This window comes from Oryctolagus cuniculus, chromosome 4 (genome assembly GCF_051225735.1).
Source record: "Oryctolagus cuniculus isolate XC-2025 breed Fujian yellow rabbit chromosome 4, ASM5122573v1, whole genome shotgun sequence".
Lineage (NCBI taxonomy): Eukaryota > Metazoa > Chordata > Mammalia > Lagomorpha > Leporidae > Oryctolagus > Oryctolagus cuniculus.
In genome coordinates, this window is record NC_142870.1 from 76719294 (window position 1) to 76743490 (window position 24197).

At 49.4% G+C, this 24197-nt stretch overlaps 1 protein-coding gene across 1 annotated transcript in view; it reads right to left on the minus strand.

Moving 5' to 3' along the window:
- Window positions 1-4433: 4433 nt before the first annotated feature.
- Window positions 4434-24197, minus strand: part of FSTL1 (follistatin like 1) — a 63421-nt gene continuing 43657 nt past the window's right edge. The window contains exons 4-11 of the mRNA XM_008266866.5: window positions 22125-22254; window positions 20888-20920; window positions 19396-19526; window positions 14429-14547; window positions 12987-13099; window positions 12596-12706; window positions 9778-9854; window positions 4434-7076 (exon numbers count right to left, since the gene is read on the minus strand). Of these exons, the coding sequence (XP_008265088.2) occupies window positions 7032-7076; window positions 9778-9854; window positions 12596-12706; window positions 12987-13099; window positions 14429-14547; window positions 19396-19526; window positions 20888-20920; window positions 22125-22254 (759 nt within the window). The 3' untranslated portion in view covers window positions 4434-7031. The remainder of the gene's footprint in view (window positions 7077-9777; window positions 9855-12595; window positions 12707-12986; window positions 13100-14428; window positions 14548-19395; window positions 19527-20887; window positions 20921-22124; window positions 22255-24197) is intronic.

The window sequence follows — 24197 nt, forward strand, 5'->3', positions numbered from 1 at the left end:
ACTTAGCACATCTACCCCTTTAAAATATGTTCTTTCATTCATTTCTTTCCTATATCAATGCTGTGAAATACAAATTCTGATTGCTTCCATTTTACAGATGGGGAAATACACGTACAGAGACTCTGAGTTACTCCAGGCTGTACAACAAGTAAGCGAGGAGCCTTCAGATGTAGGTCTGGACCTGAAGCTTGTTTTCCCTCTCCCACTTGCCTGCATCTCAGCACGCACTACTCCCTCCCAGTGGACTTTGACTAGGTAAACTCTATTGTGCAAATTTCAGCTTGTGCTTGTCTCTTGTCTCGTGGTGGTATAATCAGTAGATACCATACAGACTGCTGTGTCTGTCTCCTCGGGAGACCAAGTTCAATTCCAGTCCTAGTTCCCTTTGCCAGGACCTGGCACTCAATCCTCAGTAAATGTCTGTTCCATCCTACACGCTCACTTCATGTATTTGGACTTCCTTGGTCTCACCTGTTAACAGGATATGTATCAATATTTTTTGCTCACAGACATTGATGGTATTTACATACCTAAAGCTCTTCCATACATGCATTACAGGAAACAACTCTTTTTTGTCTATGGTGTATCAGAATCTTGATAAAACCTAAAGTGGGTGGCTGTATAAACCAACGTATTAGAGAGGGTAGAATTCAGCTGTCATAAACGTATTGAAGAAGTTTTGGAGAATGATTGGGCACACTTGCAGAATGAGAATCACCTAGGGTTTACTCTGCATATTTTCATATAACAACCTAGAAACACCTCCACCTCACTTACTCAGTGTAAAAGTCAAAGTCCTGGTGTGGCCTTTTAGGAACACAAAACACACTCAGTCGGTTTCCCTGCCCCATCTCCTCTTTGCCCTGGTATTCTGTGCTCTCTCCCTCATTCACTGTAGCCCTGCCAAACTGACTCTCCTGCACACCTATGTCACCTGGAATGCCCTTGTTTCCACATCACACAGCTGATTCCCTCAGGCTCAAGTCTTTGTTCACATTCTCAATGAATCTGAAATTGCAAATGGAGACTCTCACTCCACACTTTCCCAATCCCTCTCTTGCCATACATAGCTCTGATCACCTTCTCACACATCATAAACTTTACTTATTTCTTATGTCTATTGTCAATCTCTCTCTGCTAGAATGTAAGCTGAACAATGGCTGAAGTCATTATCTTTTTTTCCAAGCACTTTAGAAAAATGCCTGGAACATAGCAGGGAAACAAAAAATATTTTCTGAATTAATATTAATGGTATTGATCTCAGTTTCTACTTTTCTTTCACAAAAAGAACTGGAAATCACCCTTAACCAATCATAGAACAGAATGGATCATAGAATGATTGTGGTCAGGTTTGTACTCTCTCTGGTTGGAATAGTCTACTGATTGGATGATCTGTCCTGGGATACATCCTTCCTTACAACCTTTGGTCTGGCTTGGACACTCCCTAACTTCAGCAATGACTGCACTGGGCCAGGCTCAGTCCTTTTCTGGAGTGGACATTCTCTGCACTCTTTGTCTGACAGGTTCAGAGGTTGCCCCTGACAATCAGCTTTCTGTCCTATGCTTTGACAATGGCACAGATCTGAAAGTTCTTTTGTCCTAAAGACAGGAGGAAAAAGAGGGATAAATTGCTTTATATAAATAGTGAAGTTTTCTACAAGGCAAAGAATACCAACAATAAAGTCAAAGGGGGAGAAAACTTGGGGAAAATATTCACCACACTCATGCAGACAGTAGGCTAATGATGTACTAATGAAGGCTTCTTACAAATCAAGCCTAAGAAAAGGTCAACAACCAACAGAAGAACAGTCGAAGGAAATGAAAGGGAAAGATAAGATCTGATAATTTATAGGAAGATGCTCAATGTCATGAAGAGAATAATAAACTAAATGTTTTTAAAAGCAGCAAAGAGTTAATAATTTTTCCTCTGTTGGAGGCAATAAAAGTTTTGGATGCACACTGTTTGCAAAACTGTAGGGCAACAGACACGCTCTGTATATGTACTTCTGGTGGGAGTATTTAATGGTACAACCTCTTTTATAATTGGCAATTATAAGCAGATTCATAAATGTACATCCCCTCTAAGAGAGTTTATTCTTATATATTCTTTGATACAACTTGGATTTCTTTTTTACTGAGTGTATGTATTATAATATTACATATTACTTCTTCCATTCCAAAAGTGTTAAACATAATAAGAAAAAATGACCTCTTATTTTTTTTTTTGACAGGTAGAGATATAGACAGTGAGAGAGAGAGACAAAGAGAAAGGTCTCCCTTCCGCTGGTTCACTCCCCAAATGGCCGCTACAGCCGGTGCTGTGCCAATCTGAAGCCAGGAGCCAGGTGCTTCTTCTTGGTCTCCCATGTGGGTGCAGGAGCCCAAGCACTTGGGTCATCCTCCACTGCCCTCCTGGGCCACAGCAGAGAGCTGGACTGGAAGAGGAGCAACCGGGACTAGAACCTGGTGCCCATATGGGATGCCAGTGCCACAGGTGGAGGATTAACCAAGTGAGCCATGGTGCTGGCCCAAAATGGCCTCTTATTGACAGGAAGACCCTCCCATTCAGTGACAATTTGCTTCCTGTGTCACATTATGAAACAGACACCATCAGCAGTAGCCCAGGTTTTGCTCTATGTCTCCACATCTGTGAGTGACCTTCTCCAGGCCTCTGAGGACAGCTACCTAGATCTATCTACTTATTCAAATTTTCCCCCAACCCTCTTTCTTCCTATCAGAAACAATCCAGGAGAACTGACAGAAAGTTGATAGAGGTGCTCAAAAAGTAAAATTACTCCTGTTGATTTGTACAGTTCATAAATTCTGATTAGAAGAAGCTTACTTTCTGAACTTTGTTTAGCCTGCTTCTGAGAATTTTCACTTCCTGAATACAGTAAGAAAAGTTGTTTCTAGAGCATAGTTCAAGGTTGGGAGAAGCCAGCCAAGATTTTTTTTTCTGTAAAGATCTGTTTATTTATTTGAAAGGAGGAGAGAGAGAGAGGGAGAGAGAGAGAGATTTGGAGATAGATCTTATATCTACTGGTCCAATCCCCAAATGCCCACAATATCCAGGGATGGGCCAGACTGAAGCCTGGATCCTGGAACTCCATCCAGGTCTCCCACTTGGGTAGCAAGGACCCATGTCCTTGGGACACCTGCTGCTGTCTTCCCTGATAAATTAGCAGGGAGCTGGTTTGGAAGTGGAGCAGCCAGGACTTGAGATGCTGGTGACATAGGCAGCAGCTTAACCATCTGTGCCAAGAAACTTGTCCCAGTGGCTAGGATTTAAAAATGGTTGTGAACAATGTGCCCATCAAACTGGGTTTAAGATTCTCTTCTGAGAATGAAAACTAGAATAATAAAATTGTGATGAGTGAAATCAATAATCTGTAGTAGTAACATAGCCAAAGAGATTGTCTTAATACTTGACTAGCATCTGGGTAATGCCTCAAATCTAATCAAGGTGACCTGGCTGTTAATTTTAGGGAAAAGAGACCTCTACACACACGACTGAAATAAATTAAATCTTAAACCTCATTAACTATAATGTGCTCTTCTGAAAGGCAGAATCACTGGGGGTGTGGAGTGCATCACCCCTATAAAAATGCAAAGTTGGAAAGTAAGTATTGTTCATATCTCCAAGATGGAGCAGAACAGAGGGTCTTAACCAGCTCACATTAGTCCATTTGGAAATGTTTATCCCAGTGGGATGTGTGCATCAAGGAAGTCTTTCAGGGTACCCCAGCCCATCCCTGGCAATGATTCTCTGTTTCCTATGCCAACCTTCTGTGTTTATGTGGTTTCTGTTTTATTGGTAACCAGGCTCACTGGGGCCATTCAGCTCATAAGAACCCTGGGGACTTTAGGAATCAGAGTTTAACCTCCTCCCAATAGAAGAATGCTCATCACTTGTGGCCTGAATGTTTGTGTCCTCCTAAAATTCCTATGCTGAAACTTAGCCCCCAGCATAGCAGTAGTCAGAGGTCTTTAGGTCGTGAGCACTCCACCTTCACAAGTGGGCAATTTCCTCATTAGAGGCTGGAGGGAGCCTGTTTACCCCTTCTGCCCCAAGAGGATGCAGCACAGAGGCTCCAACCATCTTTGCAGCAGTGAGCAAACCCTCAGCACACAAGTCTGTGGGTGTCTTGATCTTGACTTTCGCAGACTACAAAACTGTCAGCAATTAATTGTTCTTCAAAAATTACCCAGTGGCCTGAATGGACTAAGATATTCCCTGTGATCCAATTAGAGGATTGATCCTACCAGCCCCTGAGTAAACCTTCCCTCCCAGCTGTAGTCCCAAGGTCTTTTAGGAGAAATTCTTCAGGTTCTTTTAAAGCACCTGATCACAAATCCACTTCTATGAGGTAAACAGTTAATGTTCTTACAACTTTATTTGGTCTTAATGGGGGGGAGAAGAAAACCAATCAAACTATTATTTTAATTTCTTTATTTATCAATAGTAACAAAAAAAAAAGAATCAGGAGTTACAAAAACAAGTTAAATGGAATATGGAAGCATACTAAATACAAATATGTTTTCACAAACACACAGGCAATAGAAACCTGTTCAAATTGTTTCCTGAAGTTGGACTATTTAAGAACATGGGTGTAAAGGAAGGACATTCAGATTGGCTCACACGGGCTTTGTAGCAGGTGGGGGAGCCTTGCTTGCCAGAGACAGTGATGTAAGAGTCCAGGGTCACAGCACATGGGCAGGTTTCCATGGACACGGATCTCAATGCCATGATGTTCATAAAACCACACACACACACGGAGAGAGCCCAAGGGGACTGGCCGTCTCCGCCCTGTGCTTTCACAGGGCTGAGGGAACTGAACCTGATTTAATCCTGTCTGTTTGCTCCATGCAAGACTTCCCAAAGGAGGCTAGGGAGCAGCTTTCCACGAGCGCTTCTCAGATCATGTGAATCTACAGTGCAGACCACAGCTGCCCTAATTACACAGAAGCAGCCGAACTCAAGAGGAATGTGGATTTGCTCTGGGGAATTCAACGCTGCAGGGTGGGCCGGAGCCTTGGGTGGTAACGGCTGTTCTCAATGTGAACAGACACTGAATGCTGTGAGATGGCGAAGGGACACTGTGCTGCTTGCTTTCACCAAACTGGTCCCCCTGCCTTCTCTTATAGCGTCTGAGGGCTGACGAAACTTTTGATTAAGGCGTGCTGCTGGGAGTGTTCCAAGGCACTGGGACAGGGAGCTGCATTTCAGAGTGCAAAGTGGGGTGCCAAGAGAGATTTTAAGTGGCATGATACATAAAAGTTCAGAATTCTAAACCAAGTGCAGGGAGTTTTCTCCTTGCAAATGAGAACAAGGAAAACTATTTAAAAGGAATTCCATTTCCGGCACGAGTTTCTCAGCGTTGCCTAGGCAGCCCAAGCTCAATGCCCCGCTGATGGTCTGCAGTCCGCTTCTTTGCCAGTGAGCTCTTACGTCAAGTTTTTAATCTCTGTTATTCCACATGCATCTTAATCACCAGAGCGAGCTAATAATCAGAGAAGCTAAAAGACTCAGGGCTGACTGGAATGACCAGCTTTTCCTAAGTGACAGTTTTAAGATTCAGTCTCCGTGTTTTAGCTCCCTTGAATCTGAAACCTTCTTTTGTCCTCATCTCTAAAGGGAAAAGTCGTTTGCTTCCCACTCAGGTTAAACTGGAAATGCAAAGCTGGAGACTGAGTAGGGTGCTTCTCTTTGCCACTCTCTTCCTGGGCCCGCAAAGGCTCCGCATCAGAGCCCCACCTGCAGGAGCACTGACAGTGAGCTCAGAGTTGGTCATCCTGGCTTTGGTTGTCTGACTTCTGATGTCCTAACAACAAGGTTTCATTTACCGTAAGGAAAAGAAGGGAAACCATGGGGACCTGTCTCTCCCTGCACCAATGACCAGAACCACACAGAGCTTACGATTTATCAAATCCAAAGGTGAACGCATGCACTGAGGAGCCCGAGGGCCTGAAGCGGGAGGCAGGGCCAGAGTCGCGGCTCTGAGTGGTCCTCCACGAGCTCACCTGGCAGGTGTGTTTGTCACCACGCTGTGGAATACTGGTTTGCCTGAACCTCTCAGAGTAAATGAAAACAAATGGAAGTTTTTGGATCCTGAAAGCTTTATAAATGAAGATGCATGCTCCTCCCCTGGCTTCTGTCCAAGGCACTCCCTGCTCCCCTAAAACATGGCTGATCTGCTTGAAGTCAAGGGGGCCGCCTCTGGACTGGGTCTAGTGAGCAGGGTGGGGAAGCTCTGGACTATAGAACTCCTTTCACCATTGAAATGGTAGGACTACTGGAAAATAATTACAAAAGCTCGATATCTAGCCAAGAAAATAAAATATTAAAAAACAACAATAACATAATGATAATACTTGAAGAATGAAGTCAACGTGCCAACAAAAAGTGTTTTACAGAAAAATAGCACCTTTGGTAAAAAGGATTTTAAAAATTTGGTTAGGTCTCTAAGGGGCTTGAAGTAGCCAAGTATCTCCATCATGCGAGCACACCCTCCCGGCAACTCCATCCAAGCCTGTGGGACACTGGGCAACCAGCAGAAAGGCTGTGGAGGTCCAGGCAGCGGCTGGGACCAAGAAGGGAAGGACAGATGTTGGTGCAACTGGAAGGGGCTGGAAGCAGAAGGCGTTTCCTCCCCGTTGAGCCTCCCAGAGCCCTCCTCCAGGGACAGCCTGCTGAGTTCTCTGGCCTGGCCTTGCAGGCCGTCCCTGCAGCCTGCTGCCTGCTGCCCTGACTCCTCTCCCAACTCTGATGCATTTTCCTGACCTGCCTCCAGCCCCAGGGCATCATTTACAGCTTCCTCCAAAGCACTCCAAAAATGAAGGCTATGACCCTTCCCCTCCTAGCCAGCCGCCCCCATTTCCTTTATTGCAAAACACATAAACAAAATAAAAGTCATTGCTATACAAGCAAATACTGGTGATTCAGCGATTGTAGCAGACCCTCGTGTGTCCTGGACTCAGCGCTGAAGTGGCAGAGAAGGTGTGGTCCAGACACCGTTCCTGGCGCCGCCTCCTTAGATCTCTTTGGTGCTCACCCTCTTGGTCTTCTCAGCTGTCTCCTTTGAGAAGAGAAGACAGGCATCAGGAATGTTACACACTGCGGCATGTATCTGGTATGTGGCAGATAGAAGCTGACACTGAATTTGAGGTCTGTTTTCATGTCTGGCTCCTCCATGGATAATGAACAACTCAGGAGGAAGGACCATGTCCCATCTGTGACACGGTCACTGAATTAAGAGCTGACCCCATCTGAACTCCTTTAGAACAAGCAAAGCAAATATTGTTGTCTCCATTTTAAGGAGGAAAAAATGATGCTAAATGGAAGTGCTGTCAGATGTTCTGAAGCAAACAGACGCAGAGAAGGGTTCAGAGCAACAGGTTTTGTGAGCAGGCTGCCTGAGCTGGAATCACAGCCATGGTACTTTCTGGGAGACCTTGGGCCGATGATGAAAACTGCTGTGTCTCCATGTCTTCAACTGCAAAACAGGAGTGATAAAGTAGCCCTCTAACAACTGTGCCTGGCCTATTTCTCCAAGCAAGATATACAAACGGCCAGTAAGGGTATCAGGAGATTCTCAGCATCATTAGTCAACAGGGAAATGTAAATCAAAACCACAAGGAGGTACCACTTCCAATCCACACTAAAACAAACAAAACAAAATGAAAAACCATGACAAATGTTGTCAAGGCTGTGAAGAATGTGGAGCAGCTGATGAGGGTGTATCAGGGTGCAGTCATTTTGGAAAGACAGTCTGGGGCCTCCTCAAGGGTTAAACATGGAATCACTGTGGGCCTCAGCCATTCCACACCAAGGCTGGACCCACAATAACGGAAAGCATATGTTCAGACAAAAAGGTGTACAACAGTGTTCACGGCAATGGCATTCATCACCGGCAAAACACTGCAATGATTTAAATATCCAGCAACAGATGAATGGGTACACAGTATGGACTGTAAGAGCCTGGAAGGTTATTCAGCCTCGTAATGAGTATGCAAAGTGAAAGAAGTCAGGCAGAAAAGGCAAATATTGTCTGATGGCATCTAAATGAAATCTCCAGAATAGGCAGATCTATAGAGTTGGAAAGTAGATTAGTGGCTGCCAAGGACTGGAGGGACAGGAGAATGGGGAGTACCCAACCGGTATGCGTTTTCTCTTGGGAGGATGACGATGAATTATGTGGTGGTGATGGTTGGCAATCTTATACATACAAAACCAGTGAAGAATGCACTATTAAGGACTGAATTTCATGGTATGTGACATCTCAGTTTTTAAAACTTGAATGGTGAAGGCCTGTTATCTACCACACACAGCTGGTGCTCCTCCCCTAGCCTGTTAGGTTGACTGTGCTGGTGAACGCAGACTCAGCTTCCTTTTGCCAGTGCTCCGGCTCTTTGCCTGAGGGCTTTCTCTGGGTGTGGGAGCACGTTTGCTGGCCGGCCAGAAATGCCAAGGAATTCAGGTTTCCTGGCAGCAGCTTTCCAAGGTTCTGATAGCTGATGGGAGCTTTTGTTGTAGTACCCCAGCTCCCTTGCCGCTCAGCCACAGTAACTCAGCTCCCCAACCGGGTTCAACTGCACTTGTCCTTGATGGCAACATGCCTGAACACACCCCGTGTTCCCCAAGTCCCCTTCTGATGTTTCCTGGGACCTCCTCCCAGATAAACTACTTGTCTCAGCATCTTCTGCTTCTAAGGAATCTCACATGAAACAGAGACCCTGACAAACAGTGATTATAATTCACTCCCCGCTGTCTGAGAATCGCCCCAGCCTAGATGAAAGGAATTCCTGTAAAGCTTCCCCACCCCCCCACCCCCCCCACCCCAGTTATGTGGCTGAACTCATCTGGGCACCCAACACTGATAGAATTTAGAAAAACCAAGACTAGAAACTTGTGCTATTTCACTGATATCGGCAGTGACAATGATAAAATATACATAAAGAATTATCACTAAGTATGGGCAATTACTATTCATGGTTCTTTTTACTCATGTCAAATATTTCATCTCAGTAATTTAGCAGTGCTTACGACCATTACACTCATTAAAAACATCTGTGTTGGAGAGCAGGCTTGTACCGCTAGACCTGGCCTACAGGCAAGAAATGTGAGGCACCCCCATCATACGACGACACGCTGGTGGAAAGGCAGGACCAGAGCCCAGCATTTCCTTACTATGACAATAGATCACTACTCTGCCTAAGAAGCCTTTGCCCAAGGAGGCCTTCGACTTAATGACACGGAACCTGAACAGAATTTTTATTTATGATCTTCTCGGGTCTCCAGGAAGGAGACTTGTCAATCCCAAGCTGTTTTCTAGCCTTTCTGCTGTGGTCCAAATCCATTAACTTCACACTTAGTGCTGACTATGTTCCAGGTCCTGTGCTCCATGTGAGGGTGCAATGGTGACCACTTACAAAGCCTGCTCTCAAGGAGCTCACAATTTTCTGGTCTGGATGTGGCCTTGATAGGAAACATTAGCACCAGGCTCACTTGCAAACCACTTCCACCTCATTTGCAAATCACCACCTGGCTGGTTCTTACTTAAGCAGCCCCCACCAGGTTGTAACCTACATCTGCTGGGATCTCCTTGACCCTGGGAGGAGGACCCAGCAGGGATACATCGGTATCACATTTGGACGGTACAGGTGAGGTGGTTTCATTCAGGATCTGCTGTACTGAGCGGGGTGTGTCTCCTGGGACACCAGGTCGTGTCTGTGCTGTGTGGTGTATGGGCCTGAACCAGCATGGAGGCCGCCCCTCACCTGGTGCTTCTGGAGCTCCTGGACGTATCTGGTCATCTCCTCCTCCTCCTGCACCTGCGGCCCCTTCTGATGCTTTCCTGCAAGAAGAACCGAAGCTCAGAGCAGTGGCGGCTGTGGTAACCCAGTGAGAGGTCCCACCAAGATCTCCCCTGTCCCATCTGTTAACAAAGCTATTCACCCCAGCTCCTCTCTGGCCTGTTCCTCGTGTCTCCTTCAACTGCTTAGCATATCATGAAGAAAAAGCTGTGGCAAAAACCTGGGTCCTGGCTCAGGGAATTCCTCTGGGCAGTGACTGGCAGCCACTCACACCCCTTCAAACTGTCCTGGAGAATATTTTAAAAATATAATTGCCTGGGTCCTACCTTCAGAGATCCTAACTTGGTTGACATGAGATAAAACCTGGGCTCAGTGTTTTTTTTTTCTTTTTTTAAAAAGGCTTTCTAGGTGATTCTGATGTGCAGCCAAGGTTGACCAGCACTGGCCCTAGAAATATTTCCCAAACTCTCAGTGGGATCAACAAAAACGAAAACTACACAGTTCCCCAGGCTGCTCTTCTGCAGATTGTGATCCAGTGGGTTTGGGACGGAGCCCGGCAATCTCTGTTTATCAGGTGTGATGTTTCCTATCAGGAGATGGGTCCAGGACATGCACTCTGGACACTGGCATCAAGCTGTCCCTCAATGCAATTTCCCTTGGCTCTGCTTCTACCTGCCCTCCACTCTTGATGACCTTCTCCTTTGTCTCACTGGGATTTACGATCTAAGACCAGTATGCTAACTTTCAGGCACTAACCTGAAAATGCTGTAAAATGCCACCCTTACTGCGTCCTCTCCAATGCTGGGCCTACACATCAAGACACGCTCAGGACCTTGGTCACCAGCACAGGATCCCATACTCATACAGAGCTCTGAACCAGGCAGGGAGGGCCAGAGCCCAGAGCTGTGTGTGTGTGGATGGGCAGTGTCCGTAGGGGTAGGAGTCTGGCCATCATCTGATGCATATGAGGGACTTGTTAACCAGACAACTGTGCTTACAGTCCTGTATACCAGCTGCACCCCAACTGCTGTGTCTTAGAAATGCAGGGTGTCCCTGACAAAGCCACACAGGCGCAGTCAGGCATGGAGAGATACTGATGGGAGTTGCGGGAAGACAAGTGGTTCAGGCTGGCTGGGACACTGATTTGAGATGTTGCTGGCTTCAGTAGCTACTGCGTGTCTCGTTTGTCTTCCTGCTCTTTTACAAACTGTCCCTGGAATTCTCCTGGTCTCCTGCCTTCCCACCCTGACAACCCTCAGTGCTGGACTGAGGCAGACTGGGGATCTCTTGGATAATACCAGGTTCCATTTCTACCACTGGGGTCCCCTAGGCGCCTTGTCTAGAAGAACCTCTTCCTGGGTCCTTGCCCTTTGTTTCCCAGTTACCATCTTACGTGATCTTCCTAAACAGGATCCTAGGCACAGACTGCTCTTTCTTGCCTCCGTTAGCTACTTAAAATCGAAATATCCCTGGCTTACACACCAAGACATCCTCAGGCCATTGGGGCAACAACATTGGACCTGCTCTTTGAGGTCACCCAGGGAGGAGGATGAGCACTCCAGGGCTGTCTGACTGTGAAATGATGTCCACACAGAGGCAATCTGGATTTTGTGTGATGTGTGCAGCGGGGCTTAGTTTTAGGTTCTCCACGTTCAGTTTAACTTTTGGGTCTGGTTCTAACTGACCTTTCTTCTCACACTGATGTGACTCTTCATCCCAGATCTGGCTTCACCATCTTTCTCTTTCTTCCAATCTCAAGCGTCCCTGGGCCTTGGCTGGGCCTTGGCTTTGACCTAGGAGTCCTTCTTGAACTTTGGCATCACTGTAGCACAGCCCTGCTGGGAGCCTGTGTCCCCGCCCTGTCCCCCTAAATCTTTCTAACATGTTTATTGCCCCAGCTCACCCTGCCCATGCCTCAACCCCCTCAACTTTCTCTCTCTCTCTCTCTCTTTTTTTTTACAGGCAGAGTGGACAGTGAGAGAGAGAGAGACAGAGAGAAAGGTCTTCCTTTGCCGTTGGTTCACCCTCCAATGGCCGGCGTGCTGCGGCCGGCGCACCGCGCTGATCCGAAGGCAGGAGCCAAGTACTTCTCCTGGTCTCCCATGGGGTGCAGGGCCCAAACACTTGGGCCATCCTCCACTGCACTCCCTGGCCACAGCAGAGAGCTGGCCTGGAAGAGGGCAACCGGGACAGAATCCGGCGCCCCGACCGGGACTAGAACCCGGTGTGCCGGCGCCGCTAGGCAGAGGATTAGCCTATTGAGCCCCGGCGCCGGCCATACTTTCTCTCTTTTTTAAGATTCCCCAATGTTGTTAGGTGAAAGAAGGTCTAGAGACATTTTTCCATTTTCTTCTGGGTACGGCAAGGAGGGGTCACTCTGTCCTCCTACCTCCTGAGTCTTCACAGCGAATTTTCTAAGGTGTCATAAAAGTTAAGTGGATTGACATGGAAATGCTTAGAGGAACATCTGGCATATAGTTCTCACTACCTAAGTATTTGCTTTCCTTATTATTCCAGTCCCACAGCAACATTTACTTGGGCCCTGGATCTGAGGGCTCTCTTGCTGGAAGCCTCTGGGGCCATTTTCACACTTGGGCCTCCGGGAGAGTGCTCTGCCCTCAGCAGTGCCCACTGGGAGCTCCAGCATCACAACTCGGGGTCTGGGTCCTTGCTCCCAGCCCCAGCGCTCCTCTCCACCACCCGCCCCCACCCCCTCGACGTCTCTCACGGCGATCTCGTGATGTGGCCTCCTCCTGTTCCCCGTGCCCGAGGCGCAGCTCACCGTCACAGGTCATGGCCGTGCACACCCAGTTCCCACAGGCACAGACACAGCGGTTACAGTCCACCTCGGTCTCAGCTCCATCCGCGTAGGTCTCGTCCTCCAGCGCACACTCTGTTGGACCACAAAGAGAGCGGCACCAGTTTAGCTGAGAGGATGTCTCTGCTACAGTCTGTGTAAGACCTTCCTGTCCCACAGGGGCACAACAGCAAACGTGACCATCAGCCTCGAGATGTCTGGACCCTACACTCGGCATGGAGATGATGGAGCTGCCGCCCAGCCTAGAATCGCGGAGGAGTTTCTCAGGTCACTCTGGAGCACTCCCCCAGTCCTCCCCATCCTGGCCTCCCTCCCAGGCCTCACTCCCAACCGCTCTGTCTTGGCTCAGGCCTACTTTTTTCAGGAGGGTTGAAGGATGGGTTGAGGCACGTGAGGAACTCCTGGAAGCTGAGTTTCCAGTCAGCGTTTTCATCAGACAGTTCGATGAGCGCGTCGACACAGAGGCCTCTGACAGGAAACACAGGAGAAATGCGTTAGCAAGGCCTCAGCTTTGCTCCCAAGAAAGGCGGCCGGCACGGCGATGACACACACCTGTGGCCTGCCCTGTGGGGGTGCCCAGGGAGATGGCTGCCAACTGGCTGCTCACTGGGAAGCTTTCTTCCCGTGCTGAGCTGCCGCAACCTTCCCCCATCCTGACCTTGGCAGCCTTGACACTTTCGTTGGGTGCACTGGATATCAGATCACTCAAGCTGCTCAACCGTTCCTTCCAAGATGACACAGTCAGGGGACGGCTTTGTCCACCACGACTGCCAAATGTTTCCAAGACCCGCACACCTTCCATGAGCGCTCAGCTGCCTTTCCCCATGCCTTATGGGTCACGTCAACACAAATAAGAAAACCAAAACAGAAGAGATGACAGGTGATGTGAAAAGAACATGGAATCTGAAAGAATCCAGTGAGAAGCATTATTCTAACCACTCTAGAAAGAGATCTTTCACCAAGAATTTTATAGAGTCTCCGTCCCCTCTCTCCCCCTGGCTGGATCTGAGCCCTGGCACCGTCACTTACTACTGCATGGCCTTGAGCTTCATTTTTCAACCTTTCCGTGCCTGTTTTCTCATGTGTAAAAGGAGGACAAGATGCTCCCCGTCACTGGGATGTTAGGAGGAGCAAGCGTTGAAACTGTGAAGCGTTATCGAATTTCAGGCTATCAAAGTATGAACTATGCTATGCTTTAAGGTCAGCAACTACGATTAAGGAAGACTCTTTCTAGCTGCTCTGCTCTGAGCTCCTTGAGAACAGAGATATTTTCCTGTTTTTAGTTCTTACTGATATGCTAGAAGCAAACCAGCAGTTCTGCAGGGATTGATTTTGAAAAATTTTTATCCTGGGGTGATACAAAAAAAGAGAGAGGGACATGCTTTAGTAGTTATTAGGGAAATCGACACGAAGCGGCACTGATTATCTTGAAAATCAACACTGAAGCTATTTTAGGCCTTCAGTTAAATAACGCATGAATGTAATCCCTTCAGAAAGTGAACCAGTGAAACACCATCCACAACCACAACACCTCGACAGCTCTGCTCTGGTGTGACCTTGGTAGTTTACTCTAAGATCACCTTCTTCTATTTCTGACAAGTCCTGGCCCCAAACAGTAACCATTCAGATACCAGTGTTGTGCAATATTAGATCTACACTGTTCACAGGATAGCCTAGGCCAGAATTCCTGCTCTCTGATCGCCAGTGGCTCTGGCAGGCAGAACGGGTTCAGAACCCCTGTCCCAGGCAGCTTCCTCCAGGCTGTCCACGGTCCACGCCCTCACTCTGCTCACCTACCTAAGCAGCTTGTTGTTCTCCTTGTCTGCATAGGTGGTGATGTTGATGGCGGTTTCATTCTGCTCCACAAACTTCAGGAATTCACTGGAGTCCAAGCGTGAGTCACCATCATCGAAGTTCTAGAAAGAGCACGAAGAGACCCTTCAGAGATGTTTGGTAGAACCCTCATCACTGACCCCTTGTCTTGACCCATTCCAACCCTGGCCTCAGAGAGTTCCAGCAACGTTGGCTGGAATCGCTGGGGCCTCCAGAGAAGGCACCTGTGTCCCCAGATGAGTGAAAGTGTGTGGCAGAGGCCACCCAGGCTCCTTCAAATCCAGGCCCTGCCCAGGAGGGAGGAGGCCTGCAGACATTCTTGACTTTATGCTTGAATCCTGACAGCTGACACCCCATGCTCTGACCCGGGGGAGCATGGGAAGATGGTGAAAAGTGACAAGCTGGGAAGGAGAATCTCTGTGCTGGGGCCCAGAGGTGTGCCTCCACCAGGCTGCTCGGGAGCGGTGATGCAAGCGGCCCTCCAAGCTCACTCTGGGAACTGCTTGACTTCCAGCCTCTGTGCCCGGTTATCAGGGCTTAATTCTCATCCTGGTGCCCAGAACTGACTGCATGAGTGAGAACTCATAGGCAAAGGCCCCACATCAGTGAGCTGCAGGCAGGGTGGTGCAAAGGCCCTGTGCAGTGGGTCTCAGGCTACTCAGTGCAGGCTGTCCTGCCGCCCCAGCTGGTACCCCATGAGCATGCCTGAGGGGACAGGAAGCTCAAACATTGCTCCCTGTATGGAAAGGTGCTAAACTGAGACCTCAGCCAACTGGGACCTTTGCAATGCCCAGGCCCTTGCTGCAGGAGGAAGGTGTCAGCTGCCCTCCTAACTAGTTCCAATGGCACTGCATCCACCCCTAAATTCTTTTCCCAGGCTTCCTCATTGGCTGCCCTGGGCAATGATCAGCATCCCCATGTTCCTTTCAGAGTGGCTCCTGGATGGTGTCAAGGGATTGTAGAAAAGTCTGTCTGGGTTTCCAGGTAGAAGGGAAGACTACAGTTACCACGTCTGCTTCCATGACTGTCATGTGTCACATATGCACATAGAAGGCTGCCAGTCTTTCTGTGGCATGTGGCATGACAGGAGCATATGAAACAACTGCAAGGCCCTGGCTTAGTACCTATTTATTATCCTTGTCCTCATTCCTAGGAACAAGTCTCAGATGTTCTTATACACATTATACATTCTTCTGGGGAACCCTCTGTAAATGTCGACCTTGTATGATGTCTTGATTAATTAATGGAGAGTCATTAAATAAGCTTGGCCAGGAGCCATTCTTAGTAGCCCAGGTCTTCCTGTGTGGGCAAACAGGAGCAACCTGTAGAGACCCCAGTATCCTCAGGGCCTGATGACAGAGTGAGTGTAAGGAGGGGGGGCAGTCCAGCATGGGCTGCCAGAGGTCCCTGTGGGTACCCTGAACCTGGCTGAGCCCAGTCGGCTCTCAAAAGGCAATTCTATGTGCATGTACCTGAAATTCAAGGACCGGGATCTAGGCCTAAAGGTCAGGGGCCATCGTGGTCTGCCTGCATTCTTGTCTCAGAGGGGCCACATTGGGCCTCCCCAGACCACATCTGCAGGTGGAATTTACAGGAAAGCAGAAGTCTGGTACCCGACCCCGAAACAGGCTGCAACGCCTTGGCCAGGGCAAGGGAGTGGATGTCTATCTGTGGGGTCCTGAGCTTGGACTGTAAAGCAACCAACTCACTTGGCCTATGTTCAGCCAATTGCGTACAAAGAATGAGAGTACATATAAGTTCATGGAATAATAAAGATAAGCTGCCTTTTTCTTTTTTTACAGGCAGAGTGGACAGTGAGAGAGAGACACAGAGAGAAAGGTCTTCCTTTTTACCGTTGGTTCACCCTCCAATGGCTGCCGCAGCCGGTGCGCTGCGGCCAGCACATCGCGCTGATCCGAAGCCAGGAGCCAGGTACTTATCCTGGTCTCCCATGGGGTGCAGGGCCCAAGTACCTGGGCCATCCTCCACTGCACTCCCGGGCCACAGCAGAGAGCTGGCCTGGAAGAGGGCAACCGGGACAGAATCCGGCGCCCCGACCGGGACTAGAACCCGGTGTGCCGGCACCGCTAGGCAGAGGATTAGCCTATTGAGCCGTGGCGCAGGCCGATAAGCTGCTTTAGTGCCCCAAATTTTGAAACTCATGCATGTGAGGGGCCTTCAAAAAGTTCAGTGAAGATGCATGTTATGCAAGAACTGTGCAGGGATTCCAGCTTTTTTTTTTTTGTTCCCAAGAAAACACTCATCTTTTAATTCTCTTTCCATAGGCTTTCTGAAACCCCCTCATACCTCTGGAGGCCTGCATTTCCCAGCTTTATGTTTATGATAACACTTTTCTTCTATGTCACTGTAGGGCGTGGAAAGGCAGGATGTGGGTGATGAGACCCACATTTGGAGATGGCTCAGAGATGGGCTGAGCCAGGCCCTCACTCACACACAGAGACTGTGGTGATGGGTGACAAGGTGGCTGGGTGGGCTGGCTCCAGTTTCAGCTTTGCCACCATGAATCTGCTACCTGGAGTCCTGGGGTGGGTGGTGGTAGTAGTGGTGGTAGTGGTGGTGGTGGTGTGGTGGTGGTGGTAGTGGTGGTGGTAGTGGTGGTGTGGTGGTGGTGGTAGTGGTGGTGGTGGTAGTGGTGGTGGTGATGGTGATGGTAGTGGTGGTGGTGGTGGCAGAGGTGGTGGTGGTGATGGCAGAGGTGGTGGTGGTGGTAGTGATGGTGGTGGTGGTTGTGTGGTGGTAGTGGTGGTTGTGTGGTGGTAGTGGTGGTTGTAGTGATGATGGTGGTGGTGGTAGTGGTGATGGTGGTAGAGGTAGTGGTAGTGGTAGTGGTGGTGGTAGAGGTGGTGGTGGTAGTGATGATGGTGGTGGTGGTGGTGGTGGTAAAGGTGGTAGTGGTGGTGGTGGTGGTGGTGGTAAAGGTGATAGTGGTGGTGGTGGTGGTGTGGTGGTGGTAGTGATGATGGTGGTGGTGGTAGTGGTGGTAGAGGTGATAGTGGTGGTAGTGGTGGTGATGGTGCTGGTGGTGGTGGTAGTGGTGGCGGTAGAGGTGGTGGTGGTGGTGGTGGTAGTAGTAGTGGTGGTAGTGGTGATGGTGCTGGTGGTGGTGGTAGTAGTGGTGGTAGTGGTGGTGGTGGATGGTGGTGGTAGTGGTGGTGACGGTGTGGTGGTGGTGGTAGTGGTGGTAGTGGTGGTGGTGGTATGGTTGTGGTAGTGGTGGTGGTGGTGGTGTGGTGGTGGAGGTAGTGGTAGTGGTGTGGTGGTGGTGGTGGTATGGTGGTGGTAGTAGTGGTGGCAGTGGTGGTGGTGGTAGTAGTGGTGGCAGTGGTGGTGGTGGTGGTAGTGGTGGTGGTGGTATGGTGGTGGTAGTGGTAGTGGTGGTAGTGGTGGTGGTGGTAGTAGTGGTAGTGGTGGTAGTGGTGGTGGTGGTAGTGGTGGTAGTGGTGGTGGTGGTAGTGGTGGTAGTGGTGGTGGTAGTGGTGGCAGTGGTGGTGGTGGTAGTAGTGGTAGTGGTGGTGGTGGTGGTGATGGTAGTGATGGTGGTGGTGGTGGTGGTGGTAGTGGTAGTGGTGGTAGAGGTGGTGGTGGTGCTGGTGGTGTGGACACAGGCAGCAAAGAGTCTGCTCTTCTCTGTTCTGCTCTTTCACTTCAGAAACAGCAACAGAATCACTAGTTGAGGTAAAAGTCAGCTTTGGGCCTAATCCAGATTCCCATTAGATTTGTTTTTTCAACTCATTTTGATGTGAGGAATGCCAGCTGGGCAGGAGAGCAACTCACTGGTCCAGAAACAGACGTCTCTGAAATATCAGACCTGTCACCAATTGGCAGCGGAATCCAGCGTCCCAGGGGCCTTGGGACGTCCAGGGTCCCAGCATCCTTGGAGGCCAGCGTCCCAGGGGCCTCTGCAGCAGGAAGTGGGAGTTCGTGAAGGCCCTCCTTTCTCCTGGGAGACACTACCGGGGTCTGGAAGGAGGGAGCTGGGCACTAGAACACTTTCTTAGTTGGGAGTGAGAATGGCTTAGAGAAAAGCTACTTTCTCCAGGGGCTGTGCAGGTTTTACATGGGAGCCTGCAAGAGCCAGTTACTGCTAGGTTGTGGAGATGTTGTATGTGTGTCTGGGGTGGGGGCTGGGGTGCCAGGGGACTTGGCAATCAAATCTAACAGCAGGTGTCAGTGATGCCTGGGGCGGGGTGCCACCACCAGAGGGCCAGGACCAATGGTTACAAGGTCCCAAGTGGCACCATGGAAGAAGCATGCTGGGCCTGACAGCTCCTATGCTGTAATCACAGGGCAGACGCTGCTCACAACAGGCCCCGAGGTACCACTTACACAGCTATGGAAAAAACCATTTCCTTTAAGTGGCTTTCTGCTCCTGTCCAAGCCCCAGGCTCAGCAGTGCTGTGTGTTTTTCTGGAGAAAGACCCGGCCCTGCCCCCAGGACTCAGTAATGGGGGCCTGGCCAGGCCAGAAGACAGAGAACATGAGCAGTGCTTTCTCATCCTGCTGCGCCCAGCCAGGTTCCATTTCAACAGCTGAGGACAGAAACCTCTATCCACAGTCACACAAGAGACTTCTAAGACGACCCCAACCCAGTAGACTTCCATCTGTGGGGTCCATGGTGCAGGCCAGAGACAGCAATCCAGACTGGCCTTGCACTGACCAGGCCGGGTAGACTCAGAGCTACTAAAAAGGCCCTGTTGTGGCTAGTTAGCGGGGGAAGCAGGTGAGAGTGTGCGAGTCAGGTGGCTGGCTGGGGCCTCTCGCTGGTGCCCTCTGTCTCCCTGTGGGAATGGGGTACCTGAATGTGTGTGTCTGTATGTGGGGTGTGCCTCCAGATCTGGAAAGATGTGATGGAGCAGCTGGAGGAAGAGGCGTCCCTTTCCCGCCAGATTCGACCTCAGCGGCGTTATTACCTTGAAGTACTTGTCGAGGACCTCGCTGTAGTTGCTGCCTTTGGAGAACCAGCCGTCTGGAATGATCTCTGCCTCCAGCCACTGGATGATGCGACGCCGGAGCTCATCGCGGTTGGCCTGATAGCACACAACTGCAGGGGAGGGACAGCTTGGTCACAGCCAAGGTCCACGGCCAGGCAGTGTCTAACCCAGAACCCAGGATTACACCTCTAAAACATCTGTCAAACCCTGAGAATACTGCGACAGAAATGTTGTTGCTAGCTGAGGGAAAAGTCGGCAGAAGAAGGACATTTTCATTAACTTTAGAAAGGTGAGGTAAGGAGCTGGCCTTGTGGCACAGTGCGTTAAGGCACTTCCCATCCAGCTCCCTGCTAATGCTCCTGGGAAAGCGGCAGAGGGTAGCCCAAGTGCCTGGGCCCCTGCACCCACGTGGGAAACCCTGGAGGAGCTCCTTGCTCCAGGCTTTGGCCTGGCCCAGCCCTGGCTGTTGAGACCATTTGGGAAGTGAACCAGTAGATGGAAGATCTCTCTATCTCTCCTTCTCCTTTGTAACTGCCTTTCATATAAATAAATATATCTTAAAACAAACAAAAAAGGGGAGAGAAAGCAAATCCACACAGTGGCTCTGTTGGCTCAAAGACGAGCTCAAATATCTGATAAATGAAAACAATTCTCACTGCCACTGTGGTGCCAAGGCTTTTTCTGTAGCGTCTCTCTTTCTAACTTGGTGTATCAAAACTCCCTCCCATTCAGCTTTTCCCTCACCTGTATCTCCCCTCAATACACACCACAGGAAATAGGGCCGAGGCAGGGAGATGGGGAAGTCTGGACATGGAAACAGCAGGTGGATGAGAGCCAGGTGGATGATGGAGGAAGCAGTGCAGAGAGGGAATCCCTGGAAGACGACTTGTGCGGGCGTGTGACGTGCACACCGGGCCCGGGAATGAAAAGCCGGGCATTCGCCCCCATCCCCTCACTTCTTCGTGTGGATTTGGGAAAACTCACTTCATCTCTCTGAGCCTCCCTCTTCCCATCAGGCTATCCCTGAGAGCTGCCTCACAGGCTACTGTGAGGATCTAGGGAAGTGTATGCCCCTGGGGTCTGTAACCACAAATCACGGTGAAATTTCCATTCTTGTTTGTGGAAAGCCACAGAAAGTCTTTCTGCATTTCCAACCAGCCCCTTGGAAAATGACTTGTGTCTTCTGAGCCTGCTGCTCCAGTGACGTGAGCGCGTCTCACTGGGCACTACGGGGAGTTCAATCACTGCTCAGCCCCACATTGCGACCCAGTCGGCTGTGTCAGCTGCCAAGCACAGAACAACGCAGTTCTGCAGCTTTTCTAAGCTGGTGTGAGGAATGACCACTTTTGGGTCACGAGCTCTGACCTTGAGAGCTCGTCAGGGATTCAGGAACAGAATGAGAATTTCCATCATGGAAAGCATTTTCTCCCCAGGTATGTGCATGCAGCCGGCAGAAGAGATAAGCACTCACCCGGGCTGGCAGATGGACTCACAGGTTTCTTCTCTGCAAGACAGAAGGAGAGCATGTGACGCAAAGTGAAGAAAAACAATATCTGTGGATTTCTCGGCCTGAACCAGCCCCACACTAAGGGGATGTTTGTGACATCTCATCATCTTGTCCTGAAACCTTGCTTCCTGCTCCTTCTTCCAGGGCCCAAGTATGGGGATGCCTTCTTGTCTGTGCTGTCTGACATTTTGGGGTCACTGAGTTGCCCTCCTGCACTCACACTTCCTCCTGCTGGATTGACACTGTCCTGAGAGTGTGAGAATTCGTATCACAGGGACAGCACGGTGGTGTAGTGGGTTAAGCTGCTGTTTGAGATGCTGGCATCCCACGTCACAGCATGGGTTCGATTCCATCTGCTCCACTTCTGATCCAGCTTCTTGCCAATGCATCTGAGGAAGCAGCAGATGATGGCCCAGATATTTGGGCCCCTGCCAGCCATCTGGGAGAACTGGATGGAATTCCTGGCTCCTGGCTTTCACTTGGCTCAGTGCTGGCTGTTGTGACCATCTGGGAGTGGAGTATCTCTCTTTCTCTCTCTGTCCCCCCTCTTCCTTCTCTCCCTCTCTGTCTCTGTTGCTCTGCCTTTCAAATAAATAAGTAACTATTTAACAAAAAAGAATTCATATCAGGAGTCTGGACAGAAAATGGAGTGGACACCAACACCTGGCAAACAGCTTCTTGTTTCTCCATGGTTGGTCAGGGCCGAGAGGGATGAGGCAGGCCTAGGACTGGCAGGCGGCGGGTGTCTAATTAGCAACAGATGTGGGACTCCTGCCCTCTTACTCCAATGGGCAATAGTTTGAGCATGAAATGGGTAAAACATAATACTACCAGGGTTGAGGGTTGAGAGGTGCCAAAATTAAAACCACACTGAAGAGTGAAATCTAGCTACTTTCTGAAAAGGTACGGAATTCACTTAAGGACTTCCTTATTATTTTTGATTAATGATGTGGTCACCTCATGTGCTATCCAGCTGCAGACACAGCTGGAAGTCCCCTCGGGGTCTGAGGTAGGAAGTTCTGGGATCAAACCTGGGCTTTTATCTAGGCCAAACTCAGCAGGTTCATGCATGTCAAAAGCACACCGTGCCTACTGCCTGGTGGTCTCCACAGCGTTGCTGGCCGTGGTCAGCCCAGCCAGCTGTTCTGCTCTCGGCTGCCCATGGTTTCAGCTGCCGTGCAATGGGGAGAGCCTGCCTTACCTTTGCAGTGTCCGTCGTAATCAACCTGGATTTTGGACCCAGTGAGGCAGGCGTCTCGGTGCAGCTCACAGTGGTTGAGGTAGGTCTTGCCGTTACTGCCACACACGGGCCTCTTGTGAGGTTTGCATTGCTGAAACAGAGGCAATGCAACAGGGGGATATTCATGCAGTCATGGGTACCAACACACACAGACACGAACACACGCACATGGACCCACAAAGACATATGTACACATACATGCACATACACAAATGCACACACACGCACATGTACAGAGACATCTTGTGAGGGGGCTCTCCACCAGCAGAGATGGTGCCTTTCCCCTTCAGGGTATTGGGAACCTCAGCTCTGGCCTCAGTGACCCCAGCTGGACGCTGGAGGCATTTCATCACATTCCAGTCCCCCATGGTCCTCTGGGTCAATCCTGTTCCAAGGTCATTTCTTCTATTCAGAGAAGAAACACTTCCTGCTACTGTTGGGATGTTTGTGTTCTCTTCGCATTGCATTGAAACTTAATCTCCAAAGCAACTGATTAGGTCCCGAGGGCTCCTCCCTTGCGAATGAGATTAGGGTTTTTATAAAAGGGGCTTCACGTAGCATTTGATCCTTTTCTCTTGTACCTCACACCAAGGGGATGCAACGTTCAAGGTGCCATCTTGGAAACAGAGACCAGGCCCTCTTCAGACATCAAACCATCTGTTACCTTGATCTTGACTTTCCCAGCCTTTAGAACTAAGGTAATTAAATTTCTATTATTTAGAAACAACGTAGTCTCAGCTATTTTGTTAGAGCAACCCAAATAGTCTAAGGCACCCTCTTCACCCTATCTAGTTAGCAAGAAGGGAATTTCATGAAAAGTCAAGAAGTTGCATTCTCTGTCACTTTGGAAAAAGTCATCAAATATCTTCAGGTGACCTAAGATCCCTTACAATTCCAATGCTGTATGACACAAAGGGGCCAGAGCCAGGAGCCGGAAACGGGAGAGACAGGCAGGTGCGTGAATGCACACGTATGCACACACACTCCAATTCTTCTAGGGCCTGACTCTAAGGTTCTGTTGCTCCACTTAAGATGTTGAGGCTCTTTTCTTTCCTCCTCACCTCACTACCTAGGGGCAGGGGCCATGGGTCTTGGTGAAGTGCTACAGAGACCCAGTTTGGAGGGAGACATGGAATGATGTTCACTTGGCAACTGGGTTCTGTTTTGCCTATTGACGGTGTCAAGATCACAAAGAAGCACGATTTCTTTAGACTTGTGGTTTTTAAAGAGGTGAAGGGGAAGCATCTAACAAAGGGACAAAACGAGACAGATCAAATGTATTAAGAACCAAGGACCAGGGAACACTGGGCGTGGGAAGCAGGCTAGCCTCCCCGTGTGCGATGAGGATACTGAAGCCCACAGCACAAACTGCACTTACTCATTTAACCAGTGTTTAGTACGCAGTGCTCGCTGTGCATCGGGTCCTGAGCAAGACCAAGGTAGGTCCGGCCTTTTTGGCATCTAGTGGAAGGCAGTTTGCTCAAAATCAACAACTCTGTGCAGCTAGGCTGAGACTGAACTGTGGCCATATACATTTCAAGAAGGATCTCCAATGGCAAACACATGCCCGGCATGATCTGGTTTTTAGGTTTCTGGGTTGGGAGACTTCCTTTCTGGGACTACGTATCGGGATTATTTATGAGCAGGACGATGTCCTTCTAAACTCTGCACTGGTTTGACAGAAAGGCCTAGGGCAAGGGCACATGTTTGCTTAAGGAGACAAAATGGATCAGAATCCTGCCTACAAAAACTGTATTTCTCAAAAGCTCATTTTGTTTTTTAAATGTCATGTAATGGGGTGGAAGCCACAGGGCAAGAGGCCAGTGTTGTGGCATAACAAGTTAAGCCACTGTTTGTCACACTGGCACTCCATATCAGAGTGTTGGTTCAAGTCCCGGCTACTCTGCTTCTGATTCAGCTCCCTGCTAATGTGCCTTGGAAGGCAGTGGAAGATGGTCCAAGTACTTGGGCCCCTGCCACCCATGTGGACCCTGATGGAGCTTCTGGCTCCTGGCTTTAGCCTGGCCAGGTCCA